General features: G+C 38.9%; 1 protein-coding gene across 3 annotated transcripts in view; it reads left to right on the top strand.

Annotated features, from left to right (window-relative positions):
- Positions 1 to 7,062: 7,062 nt before the first annotated feature.
- Positions 7,063 to 20,188, top strand: part of MRC1 (mannose receptor C-type 1) — a 53,779-nt gene continuing 40,653 nt past the window's right edge. The window contains exons 1-4 of one of the 3 annotated variants that reach the window (XM_040680860.2): positions 7,063 to 7,593; positions 11,969 to 12,370; positions 13,525 to 13,698; positions 18,081 to 18,245. In XM_040680860.2, coding sequence (XP_040536794.1) covers positions 7,533 to 7,593; positions 11,969 to 12,370; positions 13,525 to 13,698; positions 18,081 to 18,245 — 802 coding nt within the window. In that variant the 5' untranslated portion in view covers positions 7,063 to 7,532. The remainder of the gene's footprint in view (positions 7,594 to 11,968; positions 12,371 to 13,524; positions 13,699 to 18,080; positions 18,246 to 20,188) is intronic. The other 2 variants (NM_001397660.1, NM_001319007.2) reach the window with 2 other exon arrangements.

The following is a 20,188-nucleotide window of genomic DNA, read 5'->3' as shown; positions in this document are numbered from 1 at the left end:
CCAAGGAACCAGGAAAGGCAAACAAATAATCCCAACCTCCCAACCCCTTCCTGTTTGGACTATTATCCCTTTCCCCTAGGCACCTTTTACCTTTGACTGGATGTTCTTTCCTTTGTGTGTGTGTGGTGGTGGTGTTTTTTTTTTTTTTAATTTGACTTACAAAAGAAATGCCTTGTCTGCCCATGAAAATATCTACAGAAGTTGGAATACAAGTCACCCCCTAACCTGGATCTGTATGAACACAGGAGGGGAAGACTCCTGGAAACAGGACTGTTGCTTTTAGTACAGGAGTACTATGTAGGAAAGAAAGGGAAAGAGTATAGAAGGCTCTTTAGCCCTTTAGTGCTGTCACTGTCCATATGAGTGAGAGCTGAGCTCCACTGAAAATGGCCATGTTCTTATGAATCTTGGTCAATCTAGCACAGATTTACAGACTGCCCAGTGAAGCTGTGGGTCCCGCCGTGGGTGAAGCATTCAAGACCAGGTTGGATGGGGACCTGGACAAGACTTAACGTTCCTTGCAGCCCAAGCTGTTCTGTGATTCTACTCAGTGCATAACATCAGTATGCCTTAAACAGATTAAATGCATATGGTGCCTGTGTTGCATGCAAAGAACCTGCAGAAAACCAGTAGTTGAGGTTAAATTCCAGGAGGGGTGGATTCTAGTCCTGTTTTCACATCAGAGTGCTGTTTTCCTGGACTTGAAATCTCTTGGCATAGCTCCCAGGAATCTGGACTGCTTCCCTTTAAATTTTGCTAAGTCAGTATTCATAAATATTCCTAAGGAAATGTCTGTTGAGTCTGTTACATGGTGGTAAAAAGCATTTCATTTAAATCTCAATATTTAATGCTTATTTTAATAGTTATTTTAATGAGAAATCAGTTGGACAAGTAACAATGAAATTGGCTGTTTTCCTTAAGCATGCAACGTATACAGCTTGGCTGTGTGGCACGAGATTTCCTGTCTTCTCATAACACCTCCTGACAGAAAAGAAAAAGGTGATTCAGCCTCTCTGTTTTTTTTGGAAAGATGTTTCTGTTGGAAGTGCTTCTCAGTGATTATAAATGTTAGGATGCTTCTGAGTCAACAACTGAAAAACTTCATTCCAGGTTTGCTGAACCATTTTCAGAAGGCAGGAGTCAGGGCTGCTGAATTTCCCAGAACTGGTGACTTCCAGTGACTTGGACTCACCCCTCCTATCTTAAACCTTGTGAGAGGAGAATAGCTCTAGCTTTTGTCTTCTCTTTATCTTTCTCCCACTAAGACCTAGCATAGGAGGTGTTGCCTCAAGAGAAGGTGGAAAGGTCTTTATCTCTTGGAGTGGCACTGCCCTGAAGCTTAGCTGCAGATGGGCAGATGGAGGAAAAAGGGAGAAGGTACATCATGGCAACCCCAGCAGCCTCCCGAGGTCTGGGTGAGGATCAATCCCCAAGGTGTCTTCTAGATAACTCCCAGCCCCATTTTCTGGTTTGTGTCTCCTCACAATAGTACTCCAGCAGTACTATCATTCCAGCCCTTCTAACCCAGCAGGTCTGCTCCTCCCATCAGACCTCCCTCATGCCAGGCAGTGCAGCCTCCTTCCCTCTACCCATCTCACAGGTCATCACACACCTCCTCAGGTCAAAATCTATAAAATTCTTTCATATCATATGCTGGAAGGTAGAATAGCTTTGAGAGCATCTCAGCCACTTCTTGGCTCATAAATTTTAGTGTATTTACTACCCAATACATGCATTCCTGCATTTGCTCCTCTAGCAAGTCAAGAAGCGTAGCAGCATTATTATTTTAAGGGTGAGGAAGCAAGGGTGGGAATGAAGTGAAACACAGTCACTGAGTTAGGCACTTCAGACTGACATTAGGGAGGACTGTATGTTTGTCAGGAATGGTGATGCTGCTGTGACAGGACACGTGCTGTGTGGATGATGTGAAATCCACAGTGGGAGGCATCCATCGCTGTACACTTGCCCAGATCTGATGCACCCTGCTGTGGCGTGTGTCATCTCATCCTGTGAACCCACCGTGACAAGCAGTTCTCAAAATTGCTCAAGCGAGTCTGAATTTGTAAACAGTTCTGGACTGATCAAAGCTGCCTTATTTATTGATGAAAAAATGCCAAATAAAAGCATTCTCAAATTTGGTCATTCCCTCTTACTGCTTAATTTCACATTTTCCTTGGGGAACTGAACTGAAATCTGATTTCTTTTTTCAAATAAAACCTTTCTGCCATGTGGGCAGTACTTTGTTGCTATAACCATTATGAATAAATATTTGTGGAGCCAATACTTACTGCTATATTGATTACTGTCATTTTTGTTTCTAAAAAAGAATATTGCCACGTTGCTCAACTACTACCCAACAATTTGCAGAACTTTAAGACTTGTCAGGGATACTCTTAATACTTACAAGATCAAATCAGTGATGATACATGGTTTTGTTCTAGATTAGATTATCGGAAGCAAAGATAAAGTAAGCAAGGAAAAAAAGAATCCCCCCAGGATAGCCTTCTCTTCAAAAAAAAAAAAAAAAAAAAAAAAATCAACCTTAATGTTTCACCTGCTGGTTACCTACTGATCCTGTAACCTGTTCAGAGATGTTTCTTCTTAAATCCAGCCTCCTGCAGATTTATTCCTGTCCTAGAGAATGATAGCACCTGAAAGACTTCTAATAGCTCAAGTCCATGGTTCATAGACTTTGTTAATATTTGGCATTAATACTGATGACGGATGTGAAGACTATCTTCTTTGAATTCAGCTGGATTTTCTTTTGTTTGTACTGTGATGTGATAAACAGAAAGGACTAACAAAGCAGCTCTATTTATTCTTTCAGCTTTCTGTACTGTCTTAACTTTTGTGTTCCATTTCTGTGAAGAGCATTTCCTGGTAAGAAAAATATCCTCATCCTTTTTGAATGTCTTTGTTCCATGTGTGAACTACCACATTTCTGCTGTGTTTCTTTTCATCCATGGTAAATAACTAGAATGGAGTGTACAATACGAAGGCAGAAACTATTATCAAAACATTATGGCATTATATTAACTTCAAGCTGTGTTCTGTTCAGCTCCTATTGAGTTCCAGATTATACTGAACTTTGACTCTTCCACTGCATGTAGTATTATGCAGAAAGAAAACTTGTGGAGATCACTGGTGTACTTGTAAAGTTGAGAAGGGATTAAAAATGTGTGTTCAATTTGTTAATTAAAAAGTAGTTTTGCTATAAGTCTTTTAGCACTTAGGTAAATTAGAAATGGCAGTCTATAGCTTTACCAAGCATCTGAGAGAAAACATCAGAAAGAAATAAGCTGGAGAGAAGTCATCAGCAGATTGCACTGCAGAACTTCTAGACATCGGTGTCTTCATGCTGAAAGGCCTCTCAGTGCATGTGGGAGAAAAATCTTTGGTATGTTTGCATTCTGTTTAAATGAGATGAGTAGATAGAATATGGCCCAATTTATGGCTATGTTCCTTCTTGATTCTAAACAGGCCGTCTTACTTTGCAGTCTTTTTACGAAATATGTATATCTTATGAAGTTTCTGGTTTTGAGATAAAAAGAAAAAAGCACGTATACACTGAAGTGATGTCTTGCTTAAGAGAAAGAGTTACTTTCAAAGTGAGTCTGTCTTGGCTGTGTTCACCAGTCTCCTACTAGGCTGATTTGAAGATGTGATCACCTTATAACTAAAGGCCTCCTACCTGTATTTTGGACAAAACTGTCCCCTCCGTGCAATCCAATGTCCAGCTGTATTTCTGACATAAAAGAATACCCTGGAAAATGAAATTGGAATTGATGAAAGTATCTGTTTAGATGTACTGAATGTTTTACAGCCATAGGTCTTAGATACTTTGCCTCTTGAGACTCCTCTATGATGATAGAAAGCAAAAAACCATCTGGAATTTCTTTCTTTGCCCTAAACATCTGGTAACTTTTGGCTGCATTTACCGTGGCTTTTAACTATGCAGGCAACACTTATTTGTAGCTGTAAGGAAACAGATATGCAAGGGTGTGGACATACCTCTTTATTTTCATAATATGGGTGAGGCATAAACCAAACTTGACATGTTAGGAATCATGAGAGTATAAATACATTCCCAGTAGCCATGCATGTTTATGAAGCAATTATAATGTATGCAGGGAAAAGTGATATTCTTATATTCTTACTTTGTGTTAAAAGCAGAATGTTGGAATTTAAAATTTTGATATGTATGTATTTAAGACAGATACAAGTTTGAATTAGCTGTATTTAAAGTGAATATTATACATGATATTAGTGGTATTCTCAAGGGGCTTTTACTAGGTAAAGGCTGTCTGGTGACAGGTATTAAAGCCTTGATTTTACACCTCCTAAAACATTTTATTGTGTTGGTTTCAGAAATTATAGATGTCAAATTCAATTTCTGAATAACATTTCAGAAGATTACAATTTATATAAAAATTAAACGTTAATTTTGTCAATTCCTGTTTTTTCCATTGCCCAATATCTTATGTAGCTTGTTAATATTGGATAGGTGCTGGGATAACAGTGATGTTATCACAAATGTTAACGTGTAAACAGATATGCTTTTTGTTCTTAAGTATATCTTTAGTATAAGTGACAATGCAAATGTTAGCAGTGTGCAGAAAACTACTGAATGCCATCTGAGAGATGCAGAAACACACATGAAACATTAAAAAAAAAATCTTGGACGCATATGCGAAACAACAAACAGAAGAGGATTATTATATTTCAGGCCTGGATATGATTTCATTTAGACAGAACTTTCCATCTTCCTGTTGACTATCAAAAATCAAGAGCTACTGTGACTTCACGTTTTCAGGGTATTTTGCCAGGAACAGTCACCAGTTGCAAGTACTGACTGTGCCAGAACTAGAGAGGGTCAGACCTGTTTCAGAGAAATTTAGGCCTTTCTGTTCCAAATGTAAATGACAGCTGGCTTGCTACCCTCAGAGAAAGATGAAAACATATGTCTATCTAGGGCATGTTTAAGTAGTATCCTGTCATTAGTTATTTAGCAGATTGAATTATTCAATCTGGTGACTATTTGCCTACAAATCTCTATAGTCTGGGACTTTTTGCTGAATCCTTTTGTCCCCAAAGAGAGCAATTCTTTACCTTGGAGAGTATACAACATGTGTATACAAGATGTATACAATGATTCCCAAGGAGCAAGCCAGACCCAGACTTCATTGTTCAGCAATATGCTGCAGAGGATACATAGAGGCTGGGTGAATAAACTCATCCAAGTCAGCAAGGCATATATACAATTATGTGTATGTATATATGTGTGTTTATATATATATATATGTACCACTTTTGGAATGACTTTGAAGTGGCAGTACCTCCAGAGAGTGCAAGGGGCAATGAGAAAAAGGCTTTTTTGAAGAATCAGGAAAGGAAGTAATTTGCTGAGGCAACAATCGCAGGAATGACTGGAATTCCAGACTTAGCAGGAGCTCTTCTTATATCTCATTTTGGTTGGAAGGGATCTTAGGAAGTCATCTGGTATGAATCCCTCCCTGAAGCAGGACTAATTTGAAAACTGCATCATGTTGTTAAGCATCTTGTCCAGTGTAGTCCTGGGAATCTCCAAGAATGGCCTAATGTGGTCTCTTCTGTTGACTTCCACGTATAGCTCACTCCTGGCATGGCCACTGATTGTCAGATATGTATAGCTACTTACTACCATTTTTCTGCCTATTTGCATGACACGTGTTGGCACTTATGTGCAGCATTTTTTTCTTTTTCTTTTTTTAATCTAAAGACTTTAATTATATAGAGACTGAACTTTGCGTATTGTGTCCCTTCGCTGTTTACCTTTGGCCAAGAGAATACCAAGGATTCCCCAAAGTGTGGGTTATGATCTAACAAATAACATTATTCTATCAGGAAAGCAACACTGGCTCTCCATCTTGTAACTTGTTCCTTCTGGCACTGTATGCTTTCCTGGGGTTCTAGTTATTGCTGTTATTAAAATAAGCACGTAAACAGATCTTAAGGCAACTTAGGAAAATAATTTTTTCCCTCTAAAAGCATTTTTCAAATGTTGAATGCCTGAATGTTCTTAAGGTGGTAGTCTTAGAAGACAGGGCAGCTTTTCATTTTCAAGTTGTACTGTGATTATTTGAGTTAGCTATATCTCCTCAGTGGAAGCACTTGGGTCTTTTATTTGTTCAGCATAAAGGTCATTCCAAGCAGTTAGAGAATAGCAAATAGGTGCCGTCTACTGCAGCAAGAGAATTTGTATCAGTTCCAGGATGAAGTTTCCCAGGTGAGAATCCACTAACATAATGACACAGAACTCTGCTTTCCACCTCCTGTTTAGGGCCACACTCTGCCTGACCTTCATGTGCACCCACAGATGTCCCAAGAAGTTGTGAAAAGCATCCTCTTTACTCCCCTGTGTGTTGTCCACAAGGGAGGGATCAGCGTGGCTGAGTTGGCTGGCTGGCATCCCTACTTACGTTACTGAGAACCTTGTTGTGGAGTTCAAACGAGCTTGGATTTCATCTCCATTGTTTCTTCTCCTGTAATGACACTGTAAAAGTACCTGTTCACTCCGACCTGTCTCCTTCCATAATAAGCTCACATGGGTGCTTCTCTATTTTTCCACTCAGAAGTTGCAAGGAGGCTTTTGGAAACTTCTGGTACATACAAGAGAGTTTCAAGTGCCTGACAGTACAAAATGACTGCAGAGCACACATCACATACATGGGCAAGCTCAGTGCTTCTGAAATCCATCAGGCTGGGTATTGTGGTATTACAGCGCTCAGTAAATGTTACAAAACCTCTGTATATAAAACAGGAGTAAGATTGATGCTTTCCACCTGTGAACCTTTAGCCCATGTACTGATTTCAGCCTCTAAGCAATGCGGTGCCGCTGCCCACAAAACACGAAGCAGTTGGTGAGGTCCCCCTGGGCTGTAAAACCTCCACAGGCAGGCGGTGCTTTAAAGGCACCTTGTCAGAACGGTGACTTAAATTGGCACATCTTAATGGAAAGCCGGTGTACTGGTCTGGGGAAGTGACCTGCCACCTGTTCCTGTGGGGGAGGAGCGAGGGGGGCACGGCCCAAACCCTGCTTTCCAAGGAGGTCTCCCGTCGCCCGGACCGCGGAGGAGCGGGGCCGCGGCCGGGCGCCCTGTGGCAGTGCGGGCGGAGCGCTGTCCCGCGCGGGCAGGTCGGAGCCCGCCGGCCTTCCCCGCCCTCTGCGCCTTGGAAAAGCGAGCGCCGATCCACATGCGACGCTGACAGGGTCGCAAAGGGGATAAAAAAAGAACAACAGCGGAAAACAGCCCGGCCCGCCTCTCAGCTATCACCACGTTATCACCTGCGTGTGCCTGGAAGGAGGCTCTTCCCTCCGCTGAGGAAAATCAGCTTAGGAAAGCAAAGTTTGAACAGCGAATTCCTGTTGTTTTAAAGCACCCCATGTGACAGGATATTTCCTTATCATTTCGAGCCCAGAGCTTTCCCCCGATCCACCGGCCCTTCACAAGTGCGGCGGAGCTGCCCGGCGGGCTCCTCTCCTCACAGCGGCGATGGCTCCCGCCCCGCTCCTGCTGCTCCTCGCCTTTCTCCCCGGCGCTTTTCCACTGCTGGGTAAGTGCCCGCAGGGACTGTGCGCGGCACGCCGGGAAGAGAGCGGGTTTTCCGAGCTCTGGCTGACCTGAGGCGGCGTGTCTGTGTGTGCGTATGTGTGGAGGGGGGAAGCTGCCGTGCAGGTAGAGAGGCGCCCCAGGGTCGGGGGACAGCCCGTCGCCATGTTACCCCTGAGGGCAGCCAGCCCTCCGGCAGCGCCCTGCCCCAGCTGAGCTGATCCATGGGTGAAGTTGCCCCATGTGGCTGCCCTTTGGGTTTTGGCATCTTAGGGTGCCTAAAGCCAGGCTATCCTGGGAACGTTAGCATAGCCAGTGTATTGGCATGGGGGTCTCTGGTTGAAAGCTGGAGCTTGCACATGAGAATTACTCTGATTTTCAGTGCACTGCTCTCACCCAGGGAAAGTTTTGCATCTGCTATTCCTCAGCATCCTCCATAGTCAAGGTTGATGTTTACTGGAGCACAGTTTCGTAATGCTGGCTTGTAACCTATCTTGCTTTGTGTAGTTAGCTACAGTCATTGCAGGCTGTCTGCAAAGAGAAATCACCCTACCTGCTGTCTGCCTCCTTGCTTCCCCTCTCCCTTCCTCAGGCTTTATTGTGCTGCTGGGGGCACTCTGCCTTGGCCTTTGATGCTGTTAGTGCTTCTCTGACTTCACGAGCTACTTTCTGATCTCCACTCCTGTAATCTGTGATAGTAATCTATGACAGTTTGTGAGTGCTACAGAGTCCAAAGCTGTTTTTGCATACTGGAACACCTAAAATGTAATCTCTACAAAAGATACTTGGCGCAATCTTTTTGGGACCAGAAATAGGCACATCATTAGTGTGATGGGTAAAGTAAAATAAAAACCACTGGGAAAAAATTTATCGGGGTGTGCTTGGGACAGCTGAGGGAAAATATGCTAGATGTCTCTGGATTGGTTATTGCTGTGGTTTAACACTGACAGATACCTTAGTACTGCACTGCTGCTCTCTTGCCCCAGTCCTTAGGGGGACTGGGTGTGGGGATATCTGGCCAACTGCTAGAGCAGCCTCCTTCTCCTGAAGCTTTTATTGCTAAGCATGATCTCATCTGATATGGAATATTCCTTTGGTCAGTTCAGGTTCACTGTCCTGGCTATGCCCCCTCCCATCTTCGTGCCCACCCCCAGCCAACTGACCTTTGGGGGCTGAGGCTGTTGACACAGCCTTGGTGCTGTTTAACTACTGCTCAGCAACTACCTAAACATTAGTGCAATATCAGCACCATTCTAGCTGCAAGTGCAAAGCACAACACTGTATGGGCAGTTGTGGGGAAAGTTAATTCCAGCCCTAGTTCTAGCCCTAGAACCCAGTTCTAGGGGTTGGTTCCTATGCCTGGCAGGTTCCCATGCATTCTAAAGGACCTCCTTCCAGAAGTAATTTTTGAAACATCACTGTGGGTTACTCTCTTAAAAACTGTAATTCAAAGTACCGAGACTGTGTTACTTGGGGTGATGCTGTGGAGGACCTTCCTATGTACCTCCTATAGCTCTGTGTAGGAGCTGTAGTGAAGAATGGGAGTTCTAAAGCAAATGTTGCTACTGCATAGTGATGAAATACATGGTTATGTCACTGAAATCTGGGAATATGACTTACCAACACAAATGACATGTTAGAAAGCTGACATTACTTTACTGTAGTACTCAGTGCATGGGAGAATCTCTCCTCCTAGCATGTATGTGCAGGAGCTAAAGCACGTGCATTAGATACATATATATATATATTTAGCATGTGAATGTTCATATATTTTCTGCAAAGTGCCTGCCTATTCCAAGGATTGCTATGCATGTTAAAACATAATGCTATGCGTGCTCTATGTTATTATAGGGTTCTTTTAAGGGATCTTAGGTGGTTGTTGGGCTCCACTGGGAGGTGCTATCTGGCCAAAAGTTCATATGCTTAGTAGACTACATCTCTTATTTGTCTAAGATATTATTTATAGAAATTGGCTGCTGACTAAGTTTGTAGTTATCATTTTGACCTTATGGTAGCTAATGCTATCAACCCTCGTGCTTCTTCACTTCTTGTGAATGTTGAGACTCTGCTTTTAGATTCCAAGTGTCCTGCTTATCTAGGAAAAGCAACCTTCCCTAGACAGAATGTTAGTTTGCTTAGGACTCTGAATTAATTGCTGGTTATCAGTTACATAACTGAATAATTTTGCTCAGCTCATTTGACAGATGCAGCTCAATCTGTTAGCAAGAAGTGATATCAAGTGGTTAGAGAGAAGTGTTGGCAGGGTGTAATGAGTGTTGCACAGATACCTGACTTTTTGATATTCTTTTAGACTCCCCAATATCTCCCTTATATCTCACAAAGAAAGTGTTGTATGGGAATCTATTTTGGTGTTCTAATAGACACAGAAGTACAGCCATAAACTGGAGCAGCCCAGGCCCATGATACAAGTTATCTGTATGGTGATGGATGTGACAGGAGCGACTATGAGGGAAAGGGAATTCAGGCTCAATCACAGTTGCTCCTGTATCCTTCTACCTCATTCTTCCCTCCTCTTTGGGTGCCAACTTATTTTTCAGTGCCTACTTGTATAAGCTGCTGCATTGTGTTTACACACTGCTAGCGCCTTGTAAAGGTACAGTCAAAAAAGTAGAGGACCAAAGATTTACTTTTCTTCCACTAGCCACACCTCTTTATTCAACTTTCTGATACTGTCTCTGCAAACAAGACCTCCATACTGCTTTGGGCTTGGGACTACTGTTTTATAAGTTGCATAAAATACATAATGTCGCATTAGGCCAGATGTAGAATTTTAGCAGTTTAAAAGATCAAGCAGTGTTTTCTGCACTTGTGAAAAAACCTGACTTTTTCTTTTAACCGGAAACTTTAAGTAAGATTTCAGGAAAAGGAGAGTTGCAAGCATTGCATGTATCGTTGTGCTAAGTGCTGGTAGAAAAGCAGAATAAAAAGAGTTATCACCAGCAGCGACAATTATATATTTCCTTGTATTGTCTATGGGTAAAACTGATTGGCAAAAGGGAACAATTTGTGTCTCCAGTGCTCATCAGTTTTGTACTGCTTCCCTGTGAGCTGGAAGCCAAAGGACAGGAGAAGGAAACTGAGCCATGGATGAGATAAGTTTAGGTCAGCTCTTTCTCTGAGATAGAGGCTATCTGTTCCCAGCTTCTTCATCTGTAGTAATTTATGATCATTTCCACATTGGAATGTCAGCAGAAAAGGGAAAATGTTTTCTGGTTAATCTGCTTTCCCCTTACATATTTTTGCATTGTAGAACTTGCTTACTTTGGTAATCTAACACTAAAATAAATAATATTTTAATTAGCTTTAATCCCAGAGTAACATAAATAAGTGTTTATCTTCCCTTGCTTGTAGCTCAGTTAAAATGCAGTTTTAAGGCCTTGATCAACCTGTTAAATTATGAGGTGCAATATTAGAGAACTATCAATTTGTCATCCTAAAATGTATCTCAAGAAGCCCATCCTTATGAGCTGGTCTCATCCAGAGACTAAATGTTTACCATATACTAGATTCAGGTCACATAAGAAATGCTAGGAACTTCTTTAGTGATTGCAAGTTTGAAACAAAATGGATGAATGCATGCTGTTAAGCATGTTGTACTAAGAAGGAGAGATAACTTTGAGAGCTATAAACAGTCTGATAAATTGTCATTAGTCACTAAGAGGTGTACCTGTTGATGGTAAATCCCACTGGTGTCAGTATTTCATTCTTAGTGGAAAAACGTAAGCAAGAAGGAAATCACCCATGAATGCAGCTGAGAGAAAAATGATGATGCTTTTGTAACCCTGCAAGTAGCTTGTGTGTAAGGATAGATTAGGAAAAAAAAATCTTTCCCCTTCAGTAAGACTTCAGGGATTTCAGCAGAAGTTATGAGAGCAGATCTCACCACCATGGAGGAGCAGAGCCTGAAGAACTTAGGCTGTAGTCCTCACAATGGGAGTCAGGATCAAGGAAGCAGAGCTGCTGGAGAACTCAGCCTCAGGCTCTGCAGCACATGGTGTGCATGCTCCCTGCTTTCACTAACTCCCATGGGCACAGTTTGGAACAGAACCATGGGCCTTTTTCTCTCAGTTTAATCCATGCTTTAAAGCTGCATGAGGCAGCTAGATCTGTGTCTCTACTGCCTTGCTGCTTTCAGTATAGATTCTTTCTTTGATGCAAAATAGTTTAGATGTCCTGAAATCTGAACTAATTGTATTCTACTCACTTTAACAGCTGTAGGCCACAAGAAGATAGTGTCGCCTTTTGCTGAACAGATAATGAGATTTCAACCCCAAGAGTAGCATCTAGTCTTGTATTTCATTTAGATAGTAGGTAAGATTGTTTCAAGCCAAGTGATTCCATTGCTTTTTGTCTTACAGATACTAGCACCTTTTTAATATATAACGAAGATCACAAGCGCTGTGTTTTGGCTCAGAGTTCTAATTCAGTGACTACTACTCCTTGTGTTCAGGAAAATGAGTCACAAAAATTCAGGTGGGTCTCAGATCACCAGCTTATGAGCATAGCATTCAAATTGTGCTTGGGAGTACCTTCGAAGAAAGACTGGGTTCCGGTCACTCTGTATCCTTGTGACAAGGCTAGCGAACTTCAGCGATGGGAATGCAGAAATGAGACTCTCTTTGCAATCCAAGGGGAAGATTTGTTTTTCAACTATGGAAACAGACAGGAAAGGAATATTATGCTTTACAAGGGATCTGGTTTATGGAGTAGGTGGAAAGTCTACGGAACTACAGACGATCTGTGTTCTCGAGGCTATGAAGGTAAAGTTCTATAAATTAATTTCTGTATTTTGAACTGGTTGTTATGTGTATCTAATTACAGTATAGGAGATATGTAGGAGAATTACCTTAGTCCTCTTGGTGATCAGTGAGCATGGGCTTTGGTGAAATCTATAGTACTTGAGTGTGTTTTATATTTTCTGTGGGGTTCATTTTGCTTTTTTGTCAAAGGTCTGATAATCAATAATTAGGTAATTAACCATGCAAGGCAGAGGACAGTGGTTCATTTGGAAGGAGAGGAAAGCCTTTGGTTGTTCAGAACATGCATATAACTGTTACAGAGCAGTTAATGATATCTTTGACTTTTTACATGTGTACAGAAAGACAAAGAGTGAATGTCTATTCTGTTGATTACGTTCACCTCTACTCTGCCACCCCACCCCTGGGTAGAAAATATGTTGGTTTTTTTCTGTAAGGATTCAGTTAACTCTTGATATCTTCAGCTCCAGTATATTGATGGTGCATTTCTAGATGTTTGACATTCCTCTGAGAGCTGGTGCTGAAGTGTTATACAAGTACAATAGATATTTTTAAATAGTTAAATTTGAAAATGCATGTATATACACACAGACATATATATTTCTGATGCCATTTTGGCACAGAAAGGGAAGGATCAATTTTCTAGGGTTTATACAAAGAATAATTACAGTATTGTGGCTCTGGGTCAAGGGCTTTTATTTGAGTATAGCATAAAGAAGTTACTCTGTGGTGTAGCTTTCAGGTTTATACCTACATGACATGATATCTAAAATGATCAACAATTGAGTATCAACAGAAGAATCAGTGATTGTGTGGGCCTAAACAGCAAATTGCTTGATTTTATGGATTTTATACTCTTGATTGTTATGTATGTAAAACTTAGTGTGGGAATAGATTTGTCTTGGCTCAGTCAGTTCTGGTCACTAGTCTCCTTTTCTGGCCAGTGGTCTCCTTTAAGTGATGAAAATTGGTCTAGCTGTTGCAATGGGTAACAGCTCACACCTACAGATTGAAAATTATCAACATTCCATTTATAAAACATATTGTATACTAAGCTAACAAGCTGTGCTTGCTTTAATATGAACATAAAGCTGGACTGATATATATCCCATGCAAATTACCACTTACACATTTTTTAAACCATTGTGTCTCCTTAGATACCTACACAGTGAGAGGAAATGCTGAGGGAGCACCTTGTGTATTCCCTTTTAAATTTGGTAATAAGTGGTATGCTGACTGCACAGATGCTGGCAGAGCAGATGGCTGGTTCTGGTGTGGAACCACTGCAGACTATGATGTTGACAGGAGGTATGGATTTTGCCCACTGAAAAGTAAGTTTCATGTATTGAAGATTCTGCTTTGCTCTTTTGTTCAGCTGTGTGGGAATACTGCTGTCCTTTTCATGTGCTCTACAAAATGTACTTTAAAACTATATTTTCCTGTCTCTACACAGCTTGCTATCCTTTTAGGAACTACTTATATATGTGAAAATAGGGCTCAGCTTGGAAAAACTTGACTAAATCCAGGTGAAAGTGTGTTAATTGTACACTGGAATTACACCATTTACTTGAACAGAAAGTTAATTTGATGTAAAGATATTAGTATATTCTACAGTCTGCATAGAAGTTTGTGCTGCAAAATTGGAAACTAAAATATAACTTAAATGAAAATTAAAACTACTTCAGAAATGAATTGCATTTGAGCTTATGTGGTATTTCCTTAATATATGTGCTAATTGCTTACTCTTCTGCAGTAGAATAATTAAAAACAGTGAGAAGCATTTATATTATTAATTCTCTGGTTTAAGTGTAACTAGATTTTGAGCTGAAGTATTATGTAATACAGAACTTTATGTAGAAATGTTGATATTCCTTTAAGTAAATTTGAATATGTGTTTGAATTATGTTTAATTTGAATAACTTTTCTCTAGATTTCTGTAAAATATGTACTAAGCAGTTTGTCTGCAAACTGCTGCTTTATCTGTCATGATGGGAGAGAATTTTTCTCTCCCATTTTTTCCTTCCCTTCTTTATTATTGTGTTTTGTTGTAAAGCTCCAACTGATTTTAGTTAAGAGCAAAAGAGAAAAATATGTCTTTCCTCTTTCCTTTGATGTGAAAAAACCAGAGTGCGTTGATCTTAACTGATCTGATGGTGTTTTGTTGTATGAAGTATGATTTCCGTGAATGTTGCATTCGTTATTTCAGAGAAATAAAAATTGCAAGGTTTTTCCTCTGCCACTATTATTTTCAAGATATTAAAAACATATTGGCAGTATTAATTCCATGAATACAGCACACGCAGGACTGGTGTAAGTTTGTTACCTGTCTAGCATTCTTTGTGGAAAGCAAATAGGAGGTGTCATTAAAAAAATTGTTTAGTTCTTTGACATAATTCAAGGAAATCCATTCAGATTGTTTTTGGAAAAAGCTGCTTTATGCTGATTGCCTGCGTGCTTCCTTCCTGATTCTTCAGTACTGGCTATAAAATATTCACATTTAGGTCATACACTTTAATGAGAGACAGGCAGGAGTAGGAAAGTTTTAGCCCTGCAGTAGAGAACTGCACTGTACTACAGAATGATAAGTTATTAAATTTCAAGAGCACCTTTTAAACATATAACATTAAAGTTTTTGTATGTTAAAGATTATTTAACAAGATGTCAGCAGTGTTGTTTTTTTTTTTAAACTATCTGGGGGGTCAGAGGTGCTGATATAAAGTAGGTGATGCAGACTATTACAACTCTTTGTTCTAGGGCTCAGACAAACACTGAAATTAAGATTGAATCCATCACTTTTCTACTGTAAACAAAACCAACTCAAGTATTGTCCATGTATGAGTATGAAGAGGGCTAAGATTGTACTTAAAAGCAATTATACCCAAAAGAAATGAGGAAATCTGACTGGTAGAGGTAACAAAATTGTGAGTATGAGCCCTTTAGATGGTGCTTCAAGAAAGATGCTGATACAGTGACAACGAAACTTAAATCTCAACAGAAAAAAACTGAGAATGGTTGCTGCTACTTCAGACAATTTTTAATATCCTAGGAAATAGTCATTCTTAACAGGGTACGCTATGTCTTTTTGAGCTACATGTTCCATTGCAGTATTAAAGCATGTGTTGAGGAAGGTTGCACATGGTAATATAATCAGGAGCACAAGTCGTGAGATGTACATGCATCTGTATTCAGTAGGTAAAAGTCCACTGAGGGCCCTTTCTTGACAGTTGAAAGGAACAGAATTTCTCTGAAAAATTTCGAAGACTTGTAAGGGTGCATAAAACTTGCAGCTGACTAGGAAGGAAATAAAGAGTGCAGGGAATAAGGAAATATTTAAGAAGTTTTAAACTTGAATAATAACCACTGGGTAAATCTGCATTCGTGCATCCATTCAAAAATACTACTTTATTTTATGACAGGCTTTTTCCTCATGCTGGTGTTTTGAGATGTTTTGAAGGATTTTCCATTGTGGTTTTATGTCTAGTTCAGAATGCTTTGTGAATGGGTCAGCTAAGTTACAAAGAGTCATTTGTCTTGTTTCTTCTGATGTACCTGGAGCTCATAAGCTGATTTTGGACCTCACAAATTCATCTAGGAAAGAGAGACTCACTGAAGAAAAATATACCTACGTGAAGATAAGCATGTGAAAGAAATTTAGTACTTTTCAGATTTTCTTTTTTACTGTTGACAGTGCTTAGTTTTATACCTTTATTTTCGATATTGTGATATCATATAAATTATAAACTACATTCCTTTCTGACTGTATGGTCAGAGAGAAAGAGACTGTAGTTGTATTATAGGATGTCTAACAAGAATTATATTCAGTTTTCATTTACTATGATTCTATTCGTTTAGTTTTGAAGAATATTGGACCGAGTCTTCAACTTGTTCTGGGTGGACAGTTAAGCAAACAAGAATGCTTTTATTGTTACTGCTAGTCAAAGGCCAGATTTCAGCTTGCAGTTTTGAAATTAAAATTTCTCAAGTCCATTACCAGTCTTTCCAAATTTAGTAGAAGTACTACATATGATAGTCCTGTTAACACTTTTTAAAATTGCAATTGTATTAACTATTTCAACTGGTGGGACATTTTTTCTTTCCTGTAAGTTTTAGCTTCTTTGTCAAGGGCTATGAATGGAACTCGATGCATTTTTGGTCTGCTTCACTTTGCTTTAAAGACTGAAAGCTCTTGAAGACAAGAATGAAATCTTGTGACTTACTATTTTATATTTCTGGGACTTTGATAGTTGACTTAGCAGAAATAATTCTTACTGATTTCAGTGTATATAAAAATACACGTTGAATTACTCTGTGCAGAGATAAAGTTGAGTTTTTTCCAATTATGCACTCAGGTCAGGTGTGGTTCCACGTGAATTAAATTTAGATGCTAAAATATATCATTCCAGAATTCCAGAAAAGTGAATCCTCTTCTGGTTTCTCTGGGGATATTAAGCTTTAAACAATACCATATAGATCTTTCCAAAATCCTGCTCTCTTATGGTGCTTAATTACCTAGAACTCAAATATTTAAAAAACTAAAAATTCAAGGATTAAGAAATGAACTTTATTTTTATGAAAGGCTGAAGTTCTACAGAACAGCTTCATTTGCAACTATAAATTAGAGACAGGGAGAGGAAGGTTGAAGGTCAAATGAATGCTTGTTTTTCTCTTCCTTTCTATTGATTGCACAATATCTGTAAAAGCCTTTCTACAAGGCCAAAGACAATCTTCTTTAGTGAATTACAGATTTTAATAATTACAGTCTCTCTTTTATCCCTGACATGTGCTTGTGCGCATGGTTTTGTAGAACAACGTAGTGAAGAAATTTTGGTTTCTGATACTCATAAAATACTTTGGATGGAAGTTGCTTTCTGAAGAGTGATAATGGAATGAAAGTTTCCGTGTTTATTCAAAGGTCCATATTAGAGTGTACTATGAATTTATTTTGTTGTCTAAGGCTAATTCAAAAAGAAGCACTTCATATGGTCTATAAACTATCAGATTTAATACAGGAAAAAGTGGAACTGGTTACTGACCTGCTGACATCTAATATGTACCACCCTTTGTCTTGAGTTTTGTTTATTGTACTGCTTTCCTCTTATTTACGTGTACAGATTTTCTGAGCTCTCTGAATTCGGAAAAGGAAAAGACCTCTTTCTCTCAAATTTTTTGCAGCTTGCAACTTAGGGAGCTGATACAGACAGGCTTCAGGAATTTCAGGACTTTTCCCATTGCCAGCAGACATGCAGTGACCTCTTCTTTATTCTGATTTTGTCATGCAACTTTATTCTCTCTATGGAGTGATATTTGGCTTTACATAGTACCCAAAATTGTAAAATAAATGAAAATTTCTTAGCTCAGAAAAATCATCTGTTTTATGGACTATAGCTAGCGTTTGTAAAACCTTAGTGTTTTTCTCTATGGTGACAAATCAGTCACTTCAGAACAACTATAGCTGTTTATCTTCAATCTTAAATAGTAGCTTTGTTGTACTGGAGAAAATGATGATATTGTTTTGTGATGTGTATGTTGTCCAACATGGCTGTCATGGTTTGGCCTAGGCCTGAATTTACTAACATATTAAAGGACTCCTTTCATACCTGCTCTCTACTGTAGAGTGTGTGTAGCTTTGTGTATTTTTGCTCAGTGATTTATTCGATATTGTATCTGTCTCAGTCTTTGTGATCAGTTACAGCATTTCTTTTTCTCTTGGTAGTTAATAGTATCGATTCGTTGTGGAATACCGATCCTCTAACAAATGTCCAATATCAGATAAACTCCGAGTCTGCGCTAACGTGGCATCAGGCAAGAAAAAGCTGTCAACAACAGAAGGCTGAGTTATTAAGTATCACAGAGTTGCATGAACAAACATACCTAGCAGGTAGAGTAATATCACCCATCAGGTTTTTTTTTTTTAAGTGAGTTGTTTCAACTGTGACGCTTACATAGCATGTTCTGTCTTGAAAGCTGGTATTTTCTTCAGTTCTGTTAATTGTGGATTTGAATTGTTACCTTGAATAATTCAGCTGGAAACTTGAAAAGATAATGATTATTTGCTCATGAATTAATATTGCTGGAAAATTACAGTGACATAAAAACCACAGCAATTAAGTAATTCAAGCAATAAGGAATGATATTGGAATGTATGTAACTTCAAAGTAGTGTTCAAAGAAAAGATGCAAATGTCAAGGTTGCATTCTTTTTATGCTGTATTTGCTGTGTGTACTAATAAGCATTTTTGTCAAATGTTATTAAAGCTGCTATATCATCTTTGTATGCTAAAATATGAAAAGAAAAAGGAACTAATAAGTAAGAGAACTTACAAATAGCTTAAATTCAGACTCCTTTTTTTTCCCCCTAACTCATTTTGAAACTTCCCTTCTGTGAAAATTCAATCTTGAATTCATGCTTGAAGACATTCACATTCTACAGAGGCAGTCTTGTTTTCACTGTCTTCTGAGCCTGTGTACACATGTGAGGTAGTCCAATATTACAGCTACTTGATAGATAAGAAAACATTTTGATAAACTTTTCTATGATGTAATCTGAATTTTTGTACTTTGTAAATTCAGAGGATGATTGATTATTTGATAAATCTATTTTTAATACTGTATGTAATCTATTCTGTGAAAACTTTTGTTTCCAGTTAAAGGATTTGGCCAAAACACGAGTCTTCTTTACTGAGTGTGATAATTTAGTTAATATAGTTAATCTTCAAATTAATGCTCAAAAGAGCATTGGCATTTAGGAGTGAGTTGTTAGTAGACATGTTTTAGTTGCAAACTATAATATATTGTTGCCAAAGTGAGTTTTTCATTCTACAGCTATTCTCACATAATTAGGTTTTCCTATTGTGCTCAGATCTTGATTCTCATAAAGAATAACTTGTTTGTAAAGAAGTAGTACTGGAACACATTAACCTGTTGATGCGAAATCAGACTCTGGCATTACATTCCAATCCTTTTCAGACTTAACAACCCCTGCCTTTAACTTGGCTGTGCCAAGTTTGGCACCATAGTGTCAAAGACAACTAAATACATAAAGTAAATTTGAATGCTGGCACGATGCCATCAGTCAAGGCAGAAATGCTTAATGTAAGTTGTGTGATGATTTCCTGTTAGCTATGCAGAAATACATCAATTCAAAAGCAATCAGCACTCATCCAGCTTAGCTTACAATTCTTAGACATAAAGCAGAGAGAAGCAATTGAGTTATACTTACTACAGAAAATAACACAGAATTTAGTAGGACCATCCATGGGCATGATATTATTTCTAAGTGCTTTTCAGACCTGGAACAGTAAGTTGGAATGCGTTGTGGAATCCTGACTTATCATGGCTAAAGAAGTGAATTCAGATGAGTTTCAAAATGTACCAGATGTGCTGTTAAAAAGATGACTTTTGGAATGATCATATTGAGATGTGGTATGATAAAATATAAACAGCTTACAACACTGGCTTAAAATATTTAGTAAATTGGAAGCTCACATTTGTTAATTTTGTTGGAAAAGAAAATATTTACATGACAGGAAAGAATTCATATTGGATTTTAGAAAACTGGTTATTTATTTACTTACCTTCTGTCAGCTATCAGTTTTATATTTTGTAATTCTGGAAAAAAGAAACTATTTGCTTCATATTTATGATAATCTGCTTACAAAGAACATATGTGTATTATTGTTTCTCCATTTTAACACAATTCCCCACACCTAAAATTGTGAAAACTCTAGAAGTAAAAGTAATGTGAGCAGTGTGAAACCATATGTGCAGTTTAGCATAGCCACCTGAAGTTAAAATTTTTAAATCATGTACTGGGAAAAAGGAG

The sequence above is a fragment of the Gallus gallus genome, chromosome 2 (assembly GCF_016699485.2).
Source record: "Gallus gallus isolate bGalGal1 chromosome 2, bGalGal1.mat.broiler.GRCg7b, whole genome shotgun sequence".
Classification (NCBI taxonomy): Eukaryota; Metazoa; Chordata; class Aves; order Galliformes; family Phasianidae; genus Gallus; species Gallus gallus.
The sequence above is the reverse complement of the archived record's forward strand: the minus strand, read 5'-3'. Positions and strand labels throughout refer to the sequence as shown.